The 23,734-nt window shown below is 40.9% G+C and overlaps 1 protein-coding gene across 1 annotated transcript in view; it reads right to left on the bottom strand.

The window, feature by feature from the left end:
* LOC122797754 (DENN domain-containing protein 3-like) overlaps positions 1-23,734 on the bottom strand; it is a 1,015,730-nt gene that overhangs the window by 710,564 nt on the left and 281,432 nt on the right. Inside the window, exon 4 of the mRNA XM_044066279.1 lies at positions 22,605-22,720. Coding sequence (XP_043922214.1) covers positions 22,605-22,720 — 116 coding nt within the window. The remainder of the gene's footprint in view (positions 1-22,604; positions 22,721-23,734) is intronic.

The following is a 23,734-nucleotide window of genomic DNA, read 5'->3' as shown; positions in this document are numbered from 1 at the left end:
TATTGCTGAGCGTTTCCCCTGAGGTTACAAACACAATTTAAAAAATGCCTTATGGTTATCTTTCACCCGGAAGGCCATCTTTGTCTTGTTTAAACTATTGAGTGTCTTTTTGCACATTTATAGCTGTTCCTTCTTGGCTTTGGAGAGGATTTTTTCCTTTTGTTGAACTGCCTGTTTATTTTAGGAGTCTACCAGGGTGGTTTTACTTTTGCCAGTAATCATAACGTTGGAACCTGAATGGCACTGCCTTCTCTATGTAGCTATGAATGTGGTTGTACAGTGCTTTTGTGTACAGCTCAGAGTAGGCCTCAGTGTCATCTGGGTTCCAATGGGCTTGGAAGTTTAATAAGCTGTCACTTAGTGTGAGGTAATTGGCCTTAGCAAAGTTCTTAACAGGTTTGGAATTTGATGGGGGTTTTAGGTTAGTTTTAATACTAAAGGAGATAATTTTGTGGTCAGATCTTACCAGGGAGGAGTTAGTTCACATTCCGCATGCACCTAACCAGGCACTTACTAATTGGTTTGAACCCAGAAGTCTCTCACTAAAAAAAAAAAAAAAAATACAAAGAGTAAGACACATGTATTACACAGACTGACTAAAGGCTTATCCCCCCATGTTCATGAGTATCAGGTCTAGGATATTTGTACCTTTAGATGGGGAGCTAACTAGTTGCTCCATGGTATTTGCATTGACAAAGTCCAAAAGCCTCTGAGTAAGTGAATCATGGGTCATATAAGTCTCTCAGTTTATGGAGGAGTACTTGAAGTCACCCATAAGTATAGTGTTAGGCTGAATGTTGAAAGATTCCAGTATGTCTAGGTAAAGGCTGTGGTTTTCCAGACTCATGTTAGGAGATCTGTAGCTAGCAAAGATATGATAGGGGGTTGCAACTATGGTTAGTTGAGCATGGAGCAGCTCAAGCGAGCCATGTTATTGGACCAGTCTAGCAGTGTACTTGTCCTTTATGAACACAAAGACACCTATTCCCTTTGTTTTATCCTAAGCTCAGGGCAATCGAATATATGAAAAGCATTGTAGGCAGGGTGCTCTCCATAGTTCTGAGCCATGTTTCCATGACTGCACATATGCCTGCATTCTCTAGGATGAAGACTGCTTCCAGGAAGTACATTTTTTTTATTTAAACTCCTAGCATTGAGCAGCAGTACCTTTATATGGTTATGAGTAATTTTTGTTATGTTGGAGGGTTTAACAACTTGACAAGGCCTAAAAATGGCACTATGGGGAGAGAAAAAGGTTTTGCCAGTATCCGTAAGCCAAGTGGTTATAAGTGCAAACCATCTCTGGCAAAGCATCGTGGTTTGTTGATCATGTCTCCCCAGGCTGACAGATATTGGATCCCCTGTTGTGACACCAGAAACTAAACCATTTGTTGAAGTCAATCATTTTTTGCTGGTACTGTGGCATCATCATTGGTGAAGGTAGTATGCTACTCAAGGACAGATTCATATCCGCCTGGGAAATATATTCAGAGAGCTCCATCATGTCTCTTCATTACTTTCTTGGGTGGCGTAAGCCATGGAACCTTGTTGGCTAGGCTTGCATAGGCCCTTGGGCCGATAGCCTAGTACCTACCTATGAACCTATATAGTCCAGTAAGGTATGTCTTAGGTCAGTTACACCCACATGACTATGACCGTGTCATACTAGTACTTGTGGATTAATGACCTAAGTGCATGCATGATCTGATGGATTCTGGCTCCAGACAGATGACGCACTGGGATCTTCTTCTTGTTTGGCATGGTAAAAGGGACATCAGTATGTCTTACAGTGGAATCTCCAATAACTAGAATGTTTGGCTGTGCGGTGTGTTGCCTTATGTGCATGGAAGTGAGGCTACTATGATTTTCAGAGTTGTGTTGTGTGAGGCGTTGTCTTTTTTGAGTGTGCGTGAGGCCACTGAAAAATGTTTTTAGGAGGTCTTGGTGGTCTGAGTAGATTACATTTGTGCACTTTGTGTTGGTAGTGAGTGTTTTGAAAGTAACACTGACAGCCTAGTTTGCATTTTTCATGTGTGTATGTGACAGCTTTACCTCCAGTGACATTGTGCATCTACAACTCTCACACAATGTCTGTTCTAAAATTAAATGGTTGTCAGTGAATGTGAGGCACTGCCACAGGATACTCATATCAACCAGGCCAGAAACAGATGATAGAGAAGCACCTATCCATTATAGCAGATCCTTAACTCATTCACTCCGGAGCAGCTTAGAAAATGCCGCCTGCTTACTTCTACCATAGGAACAACAGTGCAGCCTGAGCTCATTTTCAGATGGTCTACTTGTAATACCATACAGAAAACAAATGTTCGTAACTCTTATAAGAGCTAGACTAAAAATGTAAATGTGAAAGTTGTTCAGCAGGCACTGACCTTTCCAACAGTGTAAATATTGATAGTGCATATCCAAGTCATTACTAAATATTTGCCAAGGAATTATAATTCCATGCATATTGTTTACCTTTTTGGTAAGGCCAATCACAATATCTTGGTGAATGTACCATGTAGACCCATACAATTTGTAATTGATTTATTTGTATGAAAGCCAGCTTTAAAATGATACCTTAACCATTACTGTGTGATGCTTTGTTATGGAGATATTCACAGAAATATGATTAATATTATATTTCTCATAACTGATAAATAAACAAAGCATAATATCTCATCACTTGTAACATACAGAGACTACATGTCAGTGTACAAGTTGTGTAGCTCAATGTCAGCTTCAAAATGATGCATCATTTGTGCCGTCACCATGCTCCCTTGCAAAGATATGGGCATAATAACGAGAAATACTGCAAATGTATAATTGTCATAATCCTACAAGAACAAACAAACTGTGATATCAGTACATGTGTACAGCATACAGACACAGTTCTTTTAACATGTTGGAACTATTAATACTATCTTCAAAATGAGGTATTACTTAGCACATTGACATGCTCCCTTGTAAAGTTATTTACCAAAATATGAAAAAAAATCATAATTTTCATAAACTGTGATACCTGTACATGTGAACAGCATACAGACACAGTTCTTTTATCATGCTGTATGTACTGGAACTGTCTTCAAAATGAGGTATCACTTAGAACAATTACATGCTTCCTAGCAAAGTTATTTACCAAAATAAGAGAAAAATCATAATTTCCATAACCTAAGTCATAAACTGTGATATCTGTACATGTGTACAGCATACAGACAGTTATTTTACCAAGTCGTATGTACAGGAACCGTCTTCAAAATGAGGTATCACTTGGCACAATTACATGCTCCCTACCAAAGTTATTTACCAAAATATGAAAACAATCATAATTTCCATAAGCTAATTCCCAATCAAATTGTGATATCCGTACATGTGTACAGCCCGCAGGCACAGTTCTTTTACCATGGTGTAAGGACTAACACCATCTTCAAATGGGGTATTACTTAGCATGTTGATGTGCTCCCTAGCAGTGGTACAATTACAATTATTTTACTGTGTTCTAAGTAGTGAAAAAGGTTGTCATGAAATGTAATTGACTTTCACTTACCATACTGCTTCTACTTGATCATGGTTGTTTTCCATCTTTTTTCACTAGGTACTTGTTGCTAGTATGTCATACATTGCTGCCATCATGCAGATCCCTCAAGAACCGTTCAATGCCACCTTCATTTAGGTGAATTCCGTCACTTCTGAACAGGTGATCATCTTCTACAGTGATGCTGTTGTGGCTAATTGTAGATCTGCCGACCCTGAGCATCAATCCATGCATGAAACCATTCTTCAACTGCCTGGCCTTGTGTGCTACTCATTGGCTGTTTGCATGTCTTCAGCTCTGGCAAGGGATTACATCAGACCACACAAAATGACAATGTGGCCACAATGACTGCATGGGTTCAAAAATCTCCTTGATTGCAAATCTCATAGTGGATGAGTGATGACATCATTCCCTCCAATGTGCAAAACAAGAATGTCAGGCTCAGGGTAGATGGAATACTTCTCTTCCAACAACCACAGGAGTCCACTCCAATGCACGCCTCTTCTTGCAATCCAGTGCACCTTCACGCCAGATGTGGGGAAGCTCAAGTTGTAGTATTTATTTATTTACGGAAGCATGTCTGGCAGCCCAGTGAACATAGGAATGGCCACACACACACTCTCACTTGTCATTCCCCTGCTCCTGAAGCCATTTCAGTGTCCCAAGGTAGAAGTACTTGCACAGGGAAGAAATGCCACTTGGTTACTGATGATGTTTGAGGGATTTATTGCATTACTATGACATGTAATAGTATATAATGTTCATTACCTTGTTTGCCTGTTGGAATCTTCACTGCTATCCATAACTGTGTTGCTGGAATTGCATGGCCAGAGCGTGACAGTTGCTTGTGGCTACTGCTTTCATGAAATATAATGAAAGCATTGACTATGAACACATCCCACAAAAACTAGAATATCATAAAAACCTGGCATTTTAACAGAGGTGAGTACACTTTTTATGTCCACTGTAGTGAGCATGTGATACAGGAAATTACTATAGGATACGATGCTCAATGGCAGTAGTTCACAAAAATATGAAGCATATAACCACAATGGGGACCTTACAGTGTATCACACAAATTGTAAAAAATGACAATCTGGTGGGGGGTGGCCTTGAAATGACTACACAGAGACAAAAAGAACCCCAAATCTGGCTTGTGCAGTCATCAGTGTGATAACGACATCTGCTTACGTGAATAACAGTGACAGCTGCTGAGAGTTTTACCTCAGAAGTGATAATGACTCAGTGCTATTTTGCAACTGCTGTCATTATTAATGTGCTAATGACCTGCATTTCACTACTGAAAAGTTATGCATGCTCAGAAACAGGTGATAAAGTACAGTTGTGTACACTTACCATAAATGTAGATGTTCAAGTGTATTCACTGTTGCAGTCATTACATTTGGGTAATCTGCTGGCAGGTTTGCCCTCAGTCGGCCTGATTAACAAAGTCTTGGGTCCTGCGTCGGTTGCTGTCCCTTCTTCCGTGAAGTCAGGTCATCAAGGGTATAAAACATGCAGCCGACACCATTACATTAGTTTTTCTTGCCCCAGATGTCAGGTACCCCCCAAATGGGGAGCAAATAAAATTAAACACACAAAAAATATACCTCCAACCAAAAGCAAATACACCAAAAGGGCTTTTAAGCACAGTGAAACAAAGTAGTGGTATAGCTAGAGAAAAATAGGGGGCTGGAGGGAGGGTAACCAGGACTGCAACAGTGAATACACTCGAACATCTACATTTATGGTAAGTGTACACAACTGTACTATGTTCTTCGTGTTTCTCTGTTGCAGTCATTACATTTGGGTAGATTCCCAAAGCTATGGTTGGGTGGAGGGAATTATACAGCATTAGGACCAGCCAAGGCCCTGCAGGACAGCAGTGGCAAAGCCAGCTCTGGATTTTCCAAAAGTAAAAGAGGTAGATACGCCACAACTATCGAAGCAAACCAGGTAAATGAGAGTAAAAATATCCTTTTATTTCATATAAGTAAGCGCTTTCACGTTACAAAGAACGCTTCATCAGACTTTAACATAGTGCAGAAAACTCATCACATTTAAATACTCAAAAAGCACCAATGGCACACTTCATCAATATCACATGTAAAATCACATTAAAACACCTCATTCACTTTTAAAGGTATAGAGGAAGAAGTACTTACATATATATATATACATAAGTATAGACTCACAATAAATATGTACATAAATTATGAACAACTTATAAAACTATTTTATATACAATAAGGATGCATATAGATGTAAATATGTATGAAAAATACTTATAATATTACTTACAAGAATATCTATAAAATAATTATAAAAATATTTTAAAATATACTTATAAAAATACTTATAAAAATACTTGTAAAATACTTAGCAAAAACTTGCTATAAAATTTAATGCACAAATGGTCTATCTATTAGAAATGGTTTCAAAGATAGCTTATCATTAAGGCCATGCCCCTTATCTGCAGCTAGCTTTATTATCCACCTAGCTTCTGTTCTCTCTGTCTTATTCCTGATATTACCTAACCTTTCTGTCTCTAGTAACTGTCCTATGACCATGAATCTAAATGCATGTGTGATGTCATTTTGCAGAACATGCTTAGCTAGGGCATTCCCTTCATTTTCTCTATGAATAGCATAGAGATGCTCCCTAATTCTCTCCCTCAATGTCCTGTTGGTCTTACCTACATAAAAACATTGACACTTTTTGCAGGTAGCTAAGTAAATCACATTTCTCGATTTGCAGTCTGCATACTCATTAAACTCATATTTGACCATGGTGTCAGGATGAACAAAGACATTAGAATTCATTACATAGTTACACTGATTGTAAGTACGACAGGCATAGGTACCCTTTCTCTGTGAGGTAAAACTATTGGCAGGTACTTTTTCATAACATAGCATCCGTTTCAGTGATTTAGTATTTTTATAACTAAAGGCCGGTCTCTCACCTACTAAATCTTTAATACTATCGTCCAATTGCAGGATGTTCCAATGCCTCTTAATAATATCAACTATGGAGGTATTATTGTTAGTAAAGGGAATAACTACTCTTCTCCTGTTTCCTCTCTTCACTACAGGCTGCTTGTGAATATTACCATCATGCTTAATATACGGCAACCCTAACTGCTCACGTCCTATATCTTCCTTCAAAAGAAAATCTTGATTTCGATAACCTCTATCTACAAAATCACGTTCTACAGCTACAACTGCTTCCGAAAAAGCTTGGTCATCACTGGTTATATGCGAATAGCGTTTTAACTGATTCTTGACAATATTCTTATGCACATGTGGTGGGTGCATACTATTTCTATGCAAGATGGCATTCCTCCTACACGGCTTCCTGAAAACTTTAGTCTCAAAAACACCATTGTACTTTTCCAATGTAACATCTAGAAAATCTATTTTCACCTGTGAGACTGTGCTTGTTAAAGTAAGGAAAGTAGTAGTTCCATTTATATAAGAAACAAAGTCATCTAAACTTTCCAGATCACCTCCCCATAGCAGAAAAACGTCATCAACAAAACGTTTATAGCATTTAATGTACTTCGAGAAATTCAGTTGTTCCCACACATAGACACTTTCCCAATATGCTAGCACTAGATTGGCATAAGAGTTGGCACATGAAGTGCCCATAGCCACACCTTTAATCTGAAGGTAGTAGTCACTTCCAAAGGTGAAGACATTATAATTAAGGACTAACTCTAGTAACATCGTAATCCTTATAACTTGATTGTTATTCAGCCCTTTATTAATTAAATACAGTCTTAAATATTCAAGACCTATCTCATTAGGGATGCAGGTGAATAGAGACACTACATCCAATGTTACCATATAGTCTGACTCTCCTAAAGTTCTATCTATATTAAAAGGTGCTAGGATTTCTAAAAATTGTTTAGTATCACGTAGTACAGATTCAGTAGAGTCTACTACAGGTCTTAGTTTTTTCTCTAAATAGATCGACATAGTTTCTGTCAACCAACCTCTGCCAGACACTATGGGTCTAAGGGGAGGGTCAATCATTGTCTTGTGTATCTTAGGGAGACCTCTTATAGTCGGTATCACAGGGTTTTCTATTAAAAAATACTTATACAAATCACTGTCTATGATGCCACACATTAACATATCATACAGGTCTGCATGCACTGTTTTAATTAATTTATCTAAATCTAATCTAGTTAGCTTTTTATAGGTAGTTACATCTGAAAGCATCTCTAACATGGCTTTATTATATGAATTAGTATCAAGTATTACAGTAGCTCCCCCTTTATCTGCTGGTCTTATTACTATATCTGCATTATTCTGCAAATCATGTAAAGCCAATTTCTCATTTTTAGTGACATTGTAAAAATCAGGTTTGAGAACATTCCCCTCAAACAGTTTTAAAAAATCATTACTACACGCTTTCTCAAAACTATCAAGTAGTGGGTGTAAAATAGGGGTATATACTGATGGTTTTTTAAATAAATTAGTATCAGCATTAACTAAATCACTATTACCAAACTGTAAACCAAGTGCTATATTCCTAGTAAAACATTTAATGTCCACTATAAGATTACTTACATCAACTCCTTGTGAGGGAATAAAAGACAGACCTTTGTTTAGTATTTTCCTCTCACTGTCCGATATATTATATGCAGATAAATTCACTATCAGGTCCTCACTACTGGTTTCAGCGTTTTCTTCTGGAATTCGAACTGCCCTCCAGATATTTTCCTCTTCCTGGTTCCTTGGTGGGGAGTCCAGTTCTGCCTTTGATCCGGACGAAAAGGAAGAGGGAAGCGAAGTGATGTGATGTCATGTTCCCCTTCATGCGAATTGCCACTGTTGTATCCTGCTGTCTTCCTTCATACCACTGGTTCTAATTGAGCGACAGAAACTACTGAAGGTATTCCATCTGTGGAGGTAGACTGTACATTTTATTTTAAAATAATGATAAGCTATCTTTGAAACCATTTCTAATAGATAGACCATTTGTGCATTAAATTTTATAGCAAGATTTTGCTAAGTATTTTACAAGTATTTTTATAAGTATATTTTAAAATATTTTTATAATTATTTTATAGATATTCTTGTAAGTAATATTATGAGTATTTTTCATACATATTTACATCTATATGCATCCTTATTGTATATAAAATAGTTTTATAAGTTGTTCATAATTTATGTACATATTTATTGTGAGTCTATACCTATGTATATATATATATGCAAGTACTTCTTCCTCTATACCTTTAAAAGTGAATGAGGTGTTTTAGGTTCATAGGTTCATAGATTAGTACTAGGCTAATGGCGCCCTTGCGAGCCATTTTAAGCCTAGCCAGTTATCCCCTGTGAGATTCAAACCCTGTACCTTGTGTTTGTAAGACAAACATCTTAACCATTAGGCCACCCTCCCAACCGTAATGTGATTTTACATGTGATATTGATGAAGTGTGCCATTGGTGCTTTTTGAGTATTTAAATGTGATGAGTTTTCTGCACTATGTTAAAGTCTGATGAAGCGTTCTTTGTAACGTGAAAGCGCTTACTTGTATGAAATAAATGGATATTTTTACTCTCATTTACCTGGTTTGCTTCGATAGTTGTGGCGTATCTACCTCATTTACTTTTGGATTATCTTCTGCTTTTGAGGTGATACCTTACCCTGTTTTTGATCTGTTTTTTGGACCAGCTCTGGATTTAGAGAAAAGTGGTAAATGGTAATGTTTGGTGAAAGTATGAACTGAGCTCCAGGTAGCAGCTTCTAGAATGTCCCTGGTAGGAACACCTCTGAGAAAGGCTGTTGATGTAGATGCAGCCCTGGTGGAATGGGATCTGATCAAACACAATGGCTTATCCATTTGGAAATGGTTTGCTTTGAAATAGCCTTTCCCTCTGCCCCTGCAGCAAATGCCACCAAGAGTTGTTCAGATTTTCTTTGAGATTTAGTCCTGTTTAAGTAAAATCTAAGTTGTCTGTGTACATCCAATGAATGCAGAATCTACTCCCCCTTGTTCTGTGGATTGGGTAAGAAAGTTGGCAAATTAATGGCCTGATTAAGAGCCACAATGGATGCCACCTTAGGCATGAAGGATGGATTGGTCCTGAGAGATACCCTGTCCACATGAAAAATTATGAAAGGCTCCACTGCCATAAGAGCCTGTAATTCGGAAATCCTTCTAGCTGAAGTGACTGCTAAAAGGAAAGCTGTTTTCCAGGAGAGAAATTTTAAGTCTGCAGTAGCAGCTGGCTCGAAAGGAGGGACAGTGAGTTTTTCCAATACAAAACTGAGGTCCCAGGTAGGGGTTGGAGCTCTCCTGGGTGGTCTTAAGTTTTTGGCCCCTCTGAGATACTGCTTTAGCAGAGGATGAGAAAAAGAGGGGAGGTTCTGTGTTGTAATGAGCTGAAATGGCTGAGGCATGGATTTTTATGGAAGAAAAGGACAGGCCCTTGTGAAGCATCTCAGTTAATTATTTCAAAATCTGAGGAATGTTGGGCACTGTTGTGGTTATCCCTTGAGATTGATTCCAGGCACAGAATATTTTCCATTTATCAGCATAAGATTTTCTAGTACTAGGTCTTCTCGCCTCCAAAATGACATCCATCACAGGTTTTCTGAGGGATGCTAAGGGTGAACTTAGGTGATTAGCCATGCTGCAAGATTCAAAGTTTGGAGCTGAGTGTGCAGAATTTGGTTGTTCTGCTGAGACAGTAAGTAAGGTGTCTGAGGCAGGTGCCACAGTGGAAGGTATGACACACTGCACAGGAGTGGGTACCAGTGCTGGCGAGGCCAGTCTAGAGCAATCAAAATAATTTTTGGTTTGTTCTGTTTGACTTTTAGTAGAACTTTGGAGAGCAGAGGCAAAGGGGGAAAGGCATAGACTGATAGTTTTTTTCCAGCTGAAGGACAGAGTATCCACTTTCCAGGCTTTTTTGTGAGTTCTTGTGCAAAGTTTGTCCAACTGATAGTTCTGGGGTGAGGCAAAAAGATCTATGTCTAGGGTCCCCCATTTGCGCGTCAACATGTTGAAAATCCGTGGTTCCAGTTTCCATTCATGAGGGTCCATGAGATTTCTGCTTAGTTCGTCTGCCAGAGTATTCAGCTTTCCTGGCAGGAACTGAGCTTGTAGTTGTACTTGAAAGGTCAAGGCCGTGTTCCACAATGCCATGGCTAGTCTGCAAAGGGGGTAGGGGTGTGTACCCCCCTGCTTGTTTATGTACCACGTAACCATGGTGTTATCTGTCTTTATCATTAATTGTCCTGGACGAAGGTAGTCCTTGAAGGCTGTCAGTGCATTCTGTACAGCTAGCATTTCTTTTTGATTGATATGGTGCATTTGATTTGGGCTCCATTTGCCCTGAATGCACTTCCCTGCCAGATGAGCCCCCCAAGCATAGTCTGATGCATCTGTAGTTAGGGTTTGGGTGGCAGGGGGTGGTGTGAATGACAGTCACTTGTTTTGGAGGCAGGCCTCTGCCCACCATAGGAACTCTAGTTGCAGGCAAGGTATGATAGGAATCATTGTTTCCAGGCTGTGACAATGCTGACTCCATAAACTTTTTAAATACCACTGAAGTTTCCTCACTTGCAGTCTTGCATATGGAATTAGAAGAATGCAGGAGGCCATGAACCCCAAGGCTTGCAGAATTTGTCTTGCAGATAGCAGGGTTTTTGTGGCCACCTGTTTGAAGTAAGTCACCAAATGAATTTGCTTTTCTGGCATAAGGAAAGCCATCTGGGCAGTTGTATTCAAGCTTGCACCCAGGAATGTAATTTTTTTGAGAGGGTACCAGTTGTGATTTCTTTTCGTTTATAGTGTACCCTAGGCAAGTTAGAATCCTTTTTACAAACCCAAATGTTTTAGAAGAGTGTCCCTGTTTTCTGCCTGAATTAGACAATCGTCCAGGCATGGATATATTTGAATATTTCTTTGCCTGAAAAACGCAATTACTGGAGCTAGGCACTTTGTAAAGACCCTGGGCGCAGTAGATAAGCCAAACAGCAGTGCAGAGAACTGGTAATGCAAGTAGCCTGCTTTGAAGTGGAGGTATCTTCTGCAAGATTCCCTGATTGGGATATGCAGATAAGCCTCTTTTAAATCTAGAGTTGCCAACCAGGCATATTTGCCTAGCATAGGAAGTAACTGTTGAAGAGTCAGCATCTTGAATTTTGGAATGTCCAGAAAGGTGTTTAAAGTAGATAAGGCCAGAATTGGACGCCATGATTTGTCTTTTCTGGGTACCAGGAAAAGTCTTTAATAGAAACCTTGTCCCTTTTCCTCCTCTGGTACTGGTTGAATAGCCCCCATGCTCATGAGGGAAAGTACTTGTTTCTGGGCCTCTGCCCACTGATTTGGGGGCAGGTCTGGCCATCCGTTTGGGATTGGCAACGTGTGGAAATGAAATGCGTATCCCTGGGATACTATATTTAAAACCTATTTGTCCTGGGTTATAAGTTGCCAGTTTCTTGCATGAAGAGCCAGTTTTCCCCCCAAAGGGGCGGCTAAAAGGTAAGTGCTTGGTAAGTGTAAAGGGAAGTAATTGAGACTGCTTACCATAGGGAGGTGTCTTGTTGGTTTCCAGATTTGGAAGAGGAGGCACCCCATTGTTTTGTTCTGAAAGTTCCTTGGGACTGAAACCTGGAGCCTTTGGAATGTCTGGGTTTGGCTTGATTGGCTCTTGAAGGGACTGGAAAGGACCAGTTCTTAGTAGGCCAGTGCCTACTAAATCTTGGAGGTTGCACTTGTAAGAAATCTTTCACAGTTTGCATAGATTTAACTTTATCTTCCATCTTTTTTTAGAACTTCTTCAGCCTTATTACCAAAGAGATGGTCCTGTTGTAAAGGAGCATCCAACAATTTTGCTTTAACATGATCAGGCAGAGATTGCTCTTTGAGCCAAGCATGCCTTCTTAGCACAGACCCAGTTACAGCAGCCCTGCAAGAGGCCTCCAAAGAATCAAAACCACATTGCAAAGCATGTTTTCCAACTTGTTCAGCTGAATGCAATAGATCCTGTAAATCTTTATTTTCCACACAGTCAGAAATTCACATTATTTTCTCTTTAAGCAGTCCCATGATATGCTGTTGATATTTAAGCATATGAAATTGACAGTTTAAAGCCCTGATTGCCAAGGTTGCAGAAGTGTAAACCTTTTTACCCCATGTATCCAGCGCCCTGGAATCTCTTATCAGAAGGGGTAGGATTTTTAGCAGTAGAAACCTTAATGCCCTTGGGTCCCTGAGAAATTATTTCAGGATCCGCAACAGGATTTTTGAAAAGGAATTTGTGGGAGTCGGGAACCCTGTAGTATCCGTCTGGCTTACAAGGAGCCAGAGGCAGAGAATCAGGAGCCATACTAGATTCTGAAAAAACATCATCAACAATGTCTAGTACAGGAGGTATAGCCAAAGGCCTATGCTGAGGAAGGAGAAGAAAATCCCTAAGTCTCTTTTTAGATTCAGAAAAATCCTGACTTTCCCAGTGGAATTGTTCCCTTACGGTATGCAAAGTTTCCCCAAAAGAATAATCCTCAGGGGGAGAAGCAGAAGGAATGGATCTTCTGCATCAGAGTCCTCATAAGTAGGTATAGACAATTCCTGTTCATTAGAAGAATCAGAAGAAAATAGAATCCTGTTCAGAATATTCATAGTCAATATCTTGCCTAGGTCCCTTAGAAGGGGGGTGACTACCCCTGATCAGAGTAATTAAATCTTCAGCCATTTTGATCATTTGTTTCTTAGGCATATCAGCCTGCACATGTGGCCTAGGTGTCAGTTTTTTAGACATTGGTCAAGATTTTGGCCTTAGTTTTGAAGATGGCGTTGATCTAATATACAAACCTGTAGGCCTGAAAACACCCTCAGAAGCCGGTGCCTGCACAGCGGCTCCGGACCCATCCAAGGTAGAGACATCTGCAGGTTCCATAACTGATGCATCTCGTGGCATACCGGACTCCGAACAGGTGTTGGTAGAGGCCTGCGAATCAGAATTAGCAGGTATCAGGGGCTGTGAAAGCGCCTCACTGAGTACCGGCAAACTGGCGACTGGCTTAGGAGAAGCATCATCACCATCAGTTTTGGACTTCAAAGGCCTGTCTCTGTCTTTTTCTTTGCGTTTTTTAGGTATTCCGGTAGTCAGACTGCTAACAGACATTTCTGGATAATTAAAGCATGAGCCAAAATAATTAGAAGCAAAAAGTACCAACGTTTAATAGTGCGTTGATTAAGTAAAGCACAGAACCAACAACAAAGTACGTCGTGGTCAGGGCCTAGGCAAGGAATACAGCATAAATGGAAATCCTTATGAGGTATTTGCTTCCCACAAGTAATGCAATTATTAACTTTTACTGACATCGGTAAGGAGCAAGAAAAAGTTTCCCCAACGGGGCACTTAGCTTTTTAGTTGAAGACTTCAGATATGAAACTCGAAAACAAAAATTTCAGGAGTCGGCCGACCGGCACTTGCGAACTGCTTCTGCTTCGGGCACTCCGTGGCAAGAAAGACTAATGTAATGGCATTGGCTGCATGTTTTATACCCCTGACGACCTGACGTCATGGAAGAAGGTACAGCAACCGATGCAGGACCCAAGACTTTGTTAATCAGGTCGACTGAGGGCAACCTGCCAGCAGATTACCCAAATGTAATGACTGCAACAGTGAAACACGAAGAACATCTGCCTCACATAACCTGTTGAGTAGGCATTCATTATATTACCTTGTGCAGCTGTTATGTAACACAGACTCATTATCATCTGTTAGGAGAAGACCTTAGTTGTTGTTGTTGTATCTTTCGGCTTTTCTCAGTTAGGAGTCGCCACAGCGGAACTCCGGTCCGCTAATGTTTTGTAGTGGATTTTTACGTGCCGAGTTACCAGCCCTGACGCACAACCTTCAATGAAGGCAATAGTTTATATTCAAGCAGCCATTTCTCAAAAAAAAAAAAAAAAAAAAAAACACCAGGGCATCCTGATTTTCAGTAATGTAAGGGTTACAGCAAAGTTATCTGCACAATGAATGAGTGCCACAGTCAAGTGACATGATTTCATCAAGTGCTATCTGTAAATTTAAGGAAAAGCAGCACACCCAAAACAAACTGCAGAAACGCCTTTATCTGTTGCATTTATGCTCCAATACAAGTAAGAGCAATTTCATTTGGCTCTATCCTTGTAAGACAGCTCAGAAACCAGGACAAGGTGGATTCACTAAGGTTTGCTTGGAAAGGTTGCACAAGTGAATGAAATGATTAAAACAAAAAAGCTCACAATTACAACCGCAACTGCGAATACGGAAACAGTACCGGCATTCAGCTGTTACACTACTACATCTCGCAAAACATATAATGTAAATACCTGCCATTACCGACTGTAATTTTCAGCGATTTACCATAAAAGGCAAGCAAAAATCACACATAACATTTTTCAGTTCAAAGGCTCGCAGTTACAATGCTCAAATGTTTAACAGGAACCCTGTTCTAAAGAGACAGATGAAGCCTTACCTGCTTCAGCTCAAGCAAAGTTATTTTAACTTTTACTAAGCAAGCATCACTGCCCTTTTCTGTTAAAATGAAAGTTATTTTACAGGTATTTCCTTCACTACAATGTGCATCATATCACTTCTGCTCTCTCCTTGTTTGATTAAAAAAATAAATGAATAAAAGGAGCAACCGCAAATAGAGAAACAGTACGGGCATTCAGCAATTACAGCACTCTCACAAAAATCTATAAAGTTCTAATACCTGTCATTATTGACTGCAACTTTCAATGACTTACACAAAAGGTAAAAATCTGAAGCAAAGTCAGGGACATTTGACAGAATCAGGGACTATTTTTAATATGGGTACACCAGTGTTAGTTGTATAGTCACATATCCTACCTAAAGTACTTTTGAGTTCCAGACCAAATTAATTTCTAATTTTCTGACAGGTTGTTTGGGTCAGTAGTTACAAGAAATCTATAACAGTGTTCTGTGTTGGAGGGAAGCCTTCTAGCTTATCATTGGGAGTGGTAAGCACTAGGTAGCCTATCTACCACAAGAGGAGAGGTTTCTGGCCCAGAAATTATAGTATATTGGCCGTTTGGGAAGCTCTTCCAAATTTCAACCTTCTGATTCAAAAAGCCTGTGTTTGTGCTCGTTTCCTGCCTTTCCTGTTACTAGTCTAGTTCAGGTACAGATTTGCTGTATCCAGGACTCTTTGTAAGCTTCTGAGCCCTCCCAAGCATTTCTGTGTTGGAGGGAAGCCTTCTAGCTTATCAGTGGGAGTGGTAAGCATCAGGTAGCCTATCTACCATGGGAAGAGTGGGTTTTGGCACATAAATTGTAGTTTATTAGCCGTTTAGGCAGTTTTCCATCTCTTTCAACTTGCTGGCATAAAAGCCTGTATTTGCGCTTGTTCCCCACCTTTCCTGTAACTAGTCTAGTCCAGGTACAGATTTGCTGTATCCAGGACTCTTTGTAAGCTTCTGAACCCCCCCCCAAGCCTTTGTGTTAGAGTGCAGCCTTCTAGCTTATCAGTGGGAGTGGTAAGTACTAGGTAGCCTCTCTACCACAAGAGGAGTGGTTCTTGGCTAAAGAATTCGGGAAGTTGTCCATCTCTTTCAACATTCTGGTTTAAAAGACCACATCTGCGCTTGTTTCACATCTTTCCTGTAACTAACCTACTGGGAAGCACTAGAAAGCCTTAAACTGATACAAGCCTTCTAGCTTAAAAGAGAGACTTTGGAGTGATTGAGTATCAGTTTTCTGTATTTTCTTGCTGTACTTAACTGTTTTCCGCCTAAACGCTGATTTTTCCAGCATTTATTATGATTTAAAAGCTTGTTTTTTTCACATATTTTACTTATTTGACTGCCTGCATTTTTAAAAATTTTTTGTTTAAATAAATTGTGTTGTAGGCTACACACTAAAGTGCGATAGCCTTTTCTGATCGCCTGTAGTCGTTTAAAGCTGTTTTAAGTGTACTTTTTACTGATTTTGCCTTATCTTTTCAAAAAAACAAAAATTATTGTTTCCTGCCTTTCTAAGCTAGTATAGTCCAGTTTTCAGGCTAGTGCTGAATTCAGGGCTGTGTTACATGTTTCTGAGTCGTCCGTGCCTTACTTGGATAGAAGGAAGTTTCTCTGTTCACCTGAGAGAGGGGAACTTTGAGCAGCCATCTATCCCTGGAGGAGTGGTTCCAGCCCAGAAGTTAGTAGTTTAAAAACCGTGTTTGCATGGTTTTGTGCGCCGGGCAGCACTGGTTAGCTAGGGTTAAATTAGTCCCAGCTCCACTAAGTCTCCTCTTCAGTTTTTCACTTGAAACTAGTCTAACTCTCAACCTAAGCACTCAAAAAGCATCCTACAGTCCAGCACTTGCTCAGACCTAATAGCAAGCACTAATATACCCCGACACTTAACTGCCCAGCAGAGCAAGGCTCTTTATCCACCCCTCACCAACCAAGCGACTAAGCAACTCACCCTACTATTCAGGCATGACTAAAGGGCAACTTTAGGTATACTCTCCAGTCCAGCTGGTGAATCTGGGTATCCTGAGGCAATGTTACAACTGCCTCATGTACACAGACAGCCCTCTCCTCCTACCACAAAACACTAACATATGCGAGAGATGCAATTATACAGCCAAACTGGAGGCCAAGGTCTCTCCACCCAAGACTGGAACAGACAGTCATGAGGAGAAGGTTAACACTTGCACCACACCTCCAGCCTCATACAGACCTACTAAACCAGCACTGGCAAAAAATACACATAAATACACAAAATCATACTTGGAGGCTCTAAATAAAAACCTGCAAAAGCATCAGAGAGCTCCAAAGCAGACACCCACAAAACCTGCACCTCCCATCACAAACCAGACAGCACATAAAACACAAAATCAATGTGCCGCACAATCACAGCCCTTAAGGCAAAATAACATACCTAACACACTAGTAATAGGTGACTCTATAGTCAGGCACACTGATGTCCCACTCACTAGGCTGGACAAGGAGAAGGTTACTGTTAGCTGCCTATCGGTAGCCAGAATCCGCCACATAACACAAGCACTCAGGTCACTCCAGAATAAGTAAAAATATGATTCTGTCATTGTTCATGTTGGTGTGAATGACCTGAAATGTACCTCCCTGGATACATGAAAAGAGACATGGAAGAGCTCTCTGATCATGTAGCCCAGGCGGGTATGACCATGACCCTGAGTAGCATCCTGCCCTCACCAAGAATGATATCTCAGTATAAAGAAAAAATGATCAATTTCAACAATTGGCTAAGCTTCTGGTGTCACTCAAAGGGGATACAGTGTCTGTCAGCCTGGGATGACATGCTCGACAAGCCGTGTTGCTTCTCAATAGATGGCTTGCACCTGTCACCCCTTGGCTTTCGAATACTGGCCAAAGCTCTAGCTGCCCCCATAGTGCCTTTTTAGGCAAGGCTCAAAATTCAAACCCACCACCGTAAACAGCACAAGTAAAGAAATGAGGGTTATGCTACTCAACGCCAGGAGTTTAAATCTCAAAATGCATGCGCTCGAAGCACTCCTAAGTATGGAGAACGTCGACATCTGTGCAGTAACTGAAACCTGGTTCAAGGCTCCAGAGAGCACTCCAGCACTACTGGGCTACAACTCATACCACACACTTCAGCCACAGAACATGGACCGAAACACAAAAGGAGGGGGTGTATCCATATTCATCAAGGATACTCACACCTCCAGGTTAGTGGCACAGCAGGATACCTCTGAGATCATCCATGTGAAAGTAACATCGGGCAAATCTGCAATGCAAACTGTGGCCTGCTACAGATCACCCTCTATGACCCAGGACCACCACTCCGCCTTTCTGGAGACACTAGAAAACATGAAGGTCCTACCGAACACCCTGATATTGGGCGATTTCAATTACCCCACCATTAACTGGGAAAACTACTTGAGTACAAACTCCCAGACTCAGCGCTTCCTGGAATTTATCAACTCAAATGCCCTGGATCAGCTGGTAAACTCCCCTACCAGAGGCCACAACATATTGGACCTGGTCATCACCAACATGGGCGACAGGCATTCCATACCGGATGTCAACCCGTCACTGGTTAGATCAGACCATAAACTAATCACCCTGGATGTCCACACCCCAGCACCACCCCCAACCAAGGAAACCACAGTGAAAAACTTTTCTAAAGCAAACTTCAAGTTTCACAGCCCCCATGCTAAAGGATAACACTGCCCAAGATGCAGAATCCTTTACAATTGCACTCTATGAGCACCTACAAGGATGCATGGATCGTGCCATCCCTAGCAAGACCAAGACTCACTCCCCTAAGAGAAGGAAACCAGTCTGGTGGACCCCTGCCATAAACAGGTTATACAACAGAAGGAGGAAACTAGTTCAGAAAAAAAGCAAATCCCAAGAAGGAAAGACATCCCTGATCAGTATCAGTAAGAAACTAAGGTCCCTCATAAAATCATCCAAGGCTAACTTCAAAAGAAAAATAGCCAAGGATTCGAAAGATAACCACAAAGCCTTCTTTAGCTATGTCAAGAATCTAAGTGGCAACTCGCAATTATGCTCTGAGCTAGTGCAAAATAGCACAATATACTGAACCTACTGATATTGCCAACTTTCCTGGCAGATAGATTCAGTGCAAACTTCACCTCCCTCTCACCTTCAAAAGGGCCCACAATAATATCGGAAAAGTGTAGTGTCCCAGAAATCACAGAAGCACAGGTGAAAACAGCCCTTTCAAAAGCCAAAAACACAGCATCAATGGGGCCACATGGTGTCCCAGGCTGCGTCTTGCATGAACTACAGAACGAACTAACCCCCCCACCTAAACACTCTGTTCAACCTCAGCCTCTCCACAGGCTACGTGCCCATAGAATGGCACACAGCAATGGTTATTCCGCTCCACAAAGGAGGGGCCACAACTGACCCTGGTAACTATCGCCCCATAAGCCTGACTAGCCTGGTCTGCAAGGCTATGGAGCGCATCATCATGGAACTCATTGACAAAGACATTGGGAACCTCCAAACACTTGACCCGACACAGTTCAGCTTTGTTAAGGGCAGATCATGCCTATTAAACCTGGTTGACTTCTTCAAGACAGTCACCAAGGCCACAGACGAGGGAAAGGTGGTTCACACAGCTTACCTTGACCTTGCCAAGGCATTCAACACCATTCCTCACTCGGGTATTATAGAAAAAGTCACCAGCCTGAACATAAAACCCCTATGTCACAAGATGGGTTGCCAAGTGGCTTACAGACAGAACTCACATAGTCAGAATAGCGGGCTCCAGGCCCAACTCTAAACCAGTCACAAGTGGTGTCCCGCAAGGCACGGTTCTGGGACCCCTACTGTTCAGCATATATTTCTCAGAAGTACAGGCAAACACAGGAGGACTATGACTAACCAGGTTGCCGATGACTGCAAACTGGGAGCCAAAACTGACTCTCCGGCTGACACGGACATCCTTCAAAAAGGCCTTACTGAGACAGACACCTGGTGTCAAAGTCATGGCCTCAAGCTAAATGCCAAAAAATGTAGTCATCATGTTTGGGAAAAACAAAACACCCACGAATTACCACATAGGCGGCAGCCCCTTAATACAGAAGAAGTAATAAGAGATCTGGGGACCCAGGTAAGTAGTAATCTCTCCTTCGACAATCATATTGAAAAATGTAGTTAGGAAATCCTTCTATGTGGCCCATCTAATTACTAAGGGGTTCGCATCTAGAAATAAAGAGGTTATAGTGCCCCTCTACTCGTCACTCATCAGACCCATCATAGAGTACAATGCCCCATTTGGGATGCACCTCACAAGACACTTCCAACAGCTGGAAAGACAACAAAAGCACCTCACCAAGAGGATTACTGGCCTCAAACATATGTCCTATGCAGCCCGACTGAAAAAACTCCAGCTGTACTCAGTGGCATATCGCTTACTCAGACATGATCTCTGCCTGACTTACAAAGTCATGTCCAACTCAGAATTGATGGACATGCTCCACCTAAAGAAATCCAAGCCACTGTGAGCCACGTGCTCTAGTGAGCTAAACCTCGCCACAACAATAAATAGAACATGCTGGAGGGATAGATTCCTGTCACAGAGACTCCCCATGCTTTGGAACAAAATTCCTAACTACATTAGGCAGAGCCCCTCACTAACACTCTTCAAGAGAAGCCTTGACGACTGGATGGGTAACAGAAAATACACCCCTGGGATCACTTCATTGGCTCTGCTTGACAGAGGCTCAGTTAATTAATCAATGGGGCGGCGAAAGCCGACACACTCTGGCTAGGCTTAAAAATGCCCTTGGGCAGATAGCCTAATACCTACCTATGAACCTATGATCCTATGAACCTACAAGGATTGAATGTATGAATTATTGCAAGTACAAAAAGAAACATAATGGAGCAATTTCAAAGTGAGACACATTTGCATACATAATCAGCTTGCTGTGATCGCAAGAAGATACAAGGTGCACAGCAAGCCGACTTTCTCAAAAAATTAAAATACGACCATCTGTCAACTCCACACTTAAAAATAAGTTGAAAAGGTAACTGACAGAGTTCAGGTACTTTTTCAACTTTTTTTTTTTTTTTTAACATCGGAGCTAAAATGTGAGTAAAACAGTTATTCACACTTGAGGAAGGCACTCGGTTTTAACAGCATACAATTCCTGGCGCCTCAGAGAGCACTCTGCTGTAACTGCAAAGGCGCCATGTGAAGGCACTCGGAGTTAATGATAGATGGGAAGGAGTAGGGGAGAATCACTTAAAGGTCTAAGTGAGTGCTTAGTAGTATACTATCAGATGACCTGCAGTGGTGCTGCCCCCTGCACAAACTGGCAGCTCTTTGAGCAGCTATGAATAGTGGGAGACTATGGAGTGTGTGTCCTATAGAGGATTTTAAACTGGACAGGTATGCATATCTACAAGGCATGGGTAGCTGCGTTTGCACATCAGCTTTAATACCAGCAAGATAATAGACGTTTACACAATTAAGCCCTCAGGCTAATCAAATAAACACACAGTTAGCCTTCCACCAGCAGTTTCCAACTTGGATGGGTTGAATTAGCCCTCTGCTCCCATCAGAGTGCAGAATAACACCCTCTTAGTATAAAACAAACTGGTTTTGAGCTCAAGTGCAGCCACAAATGGAGTTCATTCCTGACTACTTCTTTGCTCCTGTTGCCTACCAACAGTCAGGCTCTCTCTTTCTCTCTGTCAGTTAGCACATTCATTCACCATCACTGGGACACGAGGCAAAAGACAGTAGTCATCACCAAAGCAGTCTCAGTGGGGTAGGAGAGAGCAGTATTTCTGCTTTTAACCTGACACCCTCATACATACCTGTTTGCATTCAAAAGGCTAGCAAGCAACGGACCTTTAGGATGCACACCACATCTACATGTGGTGAAATTAGTTGGCCCCAGTCCCTTGTAGACAAGCTAGTCTCCATCAGGTATTCTACACAGCCAGAGCGCTCATGAGTAAACTACTCCTCCGGGGTGGTGAACAGGCATAAGTCTATTCATTCCTCTCCTCTCACACACCTGCTCTAACACATGCCCGAGTCACTAGTCAAATCTCGGACACCTGGGTTATAGTCAATCAGTTTATACCAAGGAAGCTGGCTTGAGTTAAAGCTTAACTTCCAGTTACTTTGTGGAGTTTGTACATACTTTCAGTATCAGACCAAGTTTACTCCAGGTTTTCTTCCATCTTACAGAAAAATGTAAATTGATTTTCTAAACTAAATTATCTATATGGTGGCTGCAAAGAATCTGTGGATCAGCCCAGTTAACTAGTTAATAAATGATTAAAAAAGTGACATTATCCTGTAATCTGACACTTTCCTCTCTTCATCAACCTGTAGCTAGTATACATGATACCCTAATACCCATAAATAGATTATTACAATTTTACCACAATGTCAACACATAGCAAAATAATCAATGTTGATTTCTGAGATGTACGCCTACTGTAGTATCCCTGGAGACAAGTATTAGCTGAACTATGCAATCAATTACCAAAACACAAAAGGCACACATAAATAAATGCCATATACTGTAAAATAAAATTCTCATACCTTTAGAGATCTGTAACACTGTGCCACAATGCCATACGTCCTATTCCCAAGAACATCAGTAAGCACAAGGAAGTGAAAATGGTCCTCCTGTAGTTCACGAGATATGCGCAAGCCACCTAAAACAAGTTGTATGAAAATGATATTACTAAATAAATTAAACTGATTTTCAAAAAAGTGCTCAAATAATGCAATCATTTGTGCAAGCATTCAAAATATGGTTGGAAGGAACCAAGGCTGACAGATGAGTTGAGGAGTAGAGGGCTGGCCCTGGGAAGAAGGATGGACCAGTAGACATCAGCTCTCCTTCCATCATGGAGGATATGGACTATTTATGCCCAGCTTTAATTATGCTGACCCGATGGAGTGGTGTGTGTGTGGGGGGGCTCACACTCACAAGACCAGCAGCATTTGGGTAATATATGCAGGGCATCATTGATGCTCTTTCTCCAGTTAGCAGCAGTTCAACCCTATTAAGGATCATTTCTCTAGCATAAGAAAAAAAAACTGCACCAGTTGCTTGTTACAGTGATATTCTCCTCCTTAACTCAATGCTCTATAACATAAATTTAACCAGGGAAGGGACTGAAGATCAGTAGTGGAACTAAAATAAAACAATTATTAGAGTAAAGCCAGAGGCAGTAAACAGCTTTCAGCCAGTATTTAAACAGTTAGATATCCCAGTGGAATTTACAAGTACAACCTCATGCCACAGCCATTAGCAAAAGTCCAGTTACAAAAATGGAACTGTTGTGTACCTATTTCTATTCATTTCAGGTGTTTAAGTCTGAAGTACACAGTTGTTTTACTGAAAAAATTCTCCTGAAGAAGGCAACAGACCAGTGAAAGCATGAAACCACACGGAAATGCACTCAACACATTTATACCCATCAGAAAGTATACTCAAGAAGTATGCTATGAATGATAAATCCTTTGCAACAAATTCGGAGGAATGAAAAGTCTGAGACAAAAAATGGTTAATAGTGACACTACAAAAAAGGATCAAACACAACAACAAAAACATAAATATACCTAGTAGAGAATACCTGTACACAGACAGTCATAAGTCCCATAAATAAGTTTTTCTTCTTAGAACTGGCTGCGATGATGGGTAGAAACTATAACACAATGTA

The sequence above is a fragment of the Protopterus annectens genome, chromosome 3.part1 (assembly GCF_019279795.1).
Source record: "Protopterus annectens isolate FY-2018-M chromosome 3.part1, PAN1.0, whole genome shotgun sequence".
Classification (NCBI taxonomy): Eukaryota; Metazoa; Chordata; order Ceratodontiformes; family Protopteridae; genus Protopterus; species Protopterus annectens.
Note: the sequence above shows the minus strand (reverse complement) of the source record. Positions and strands in the feature narration are given on the sequence as shown.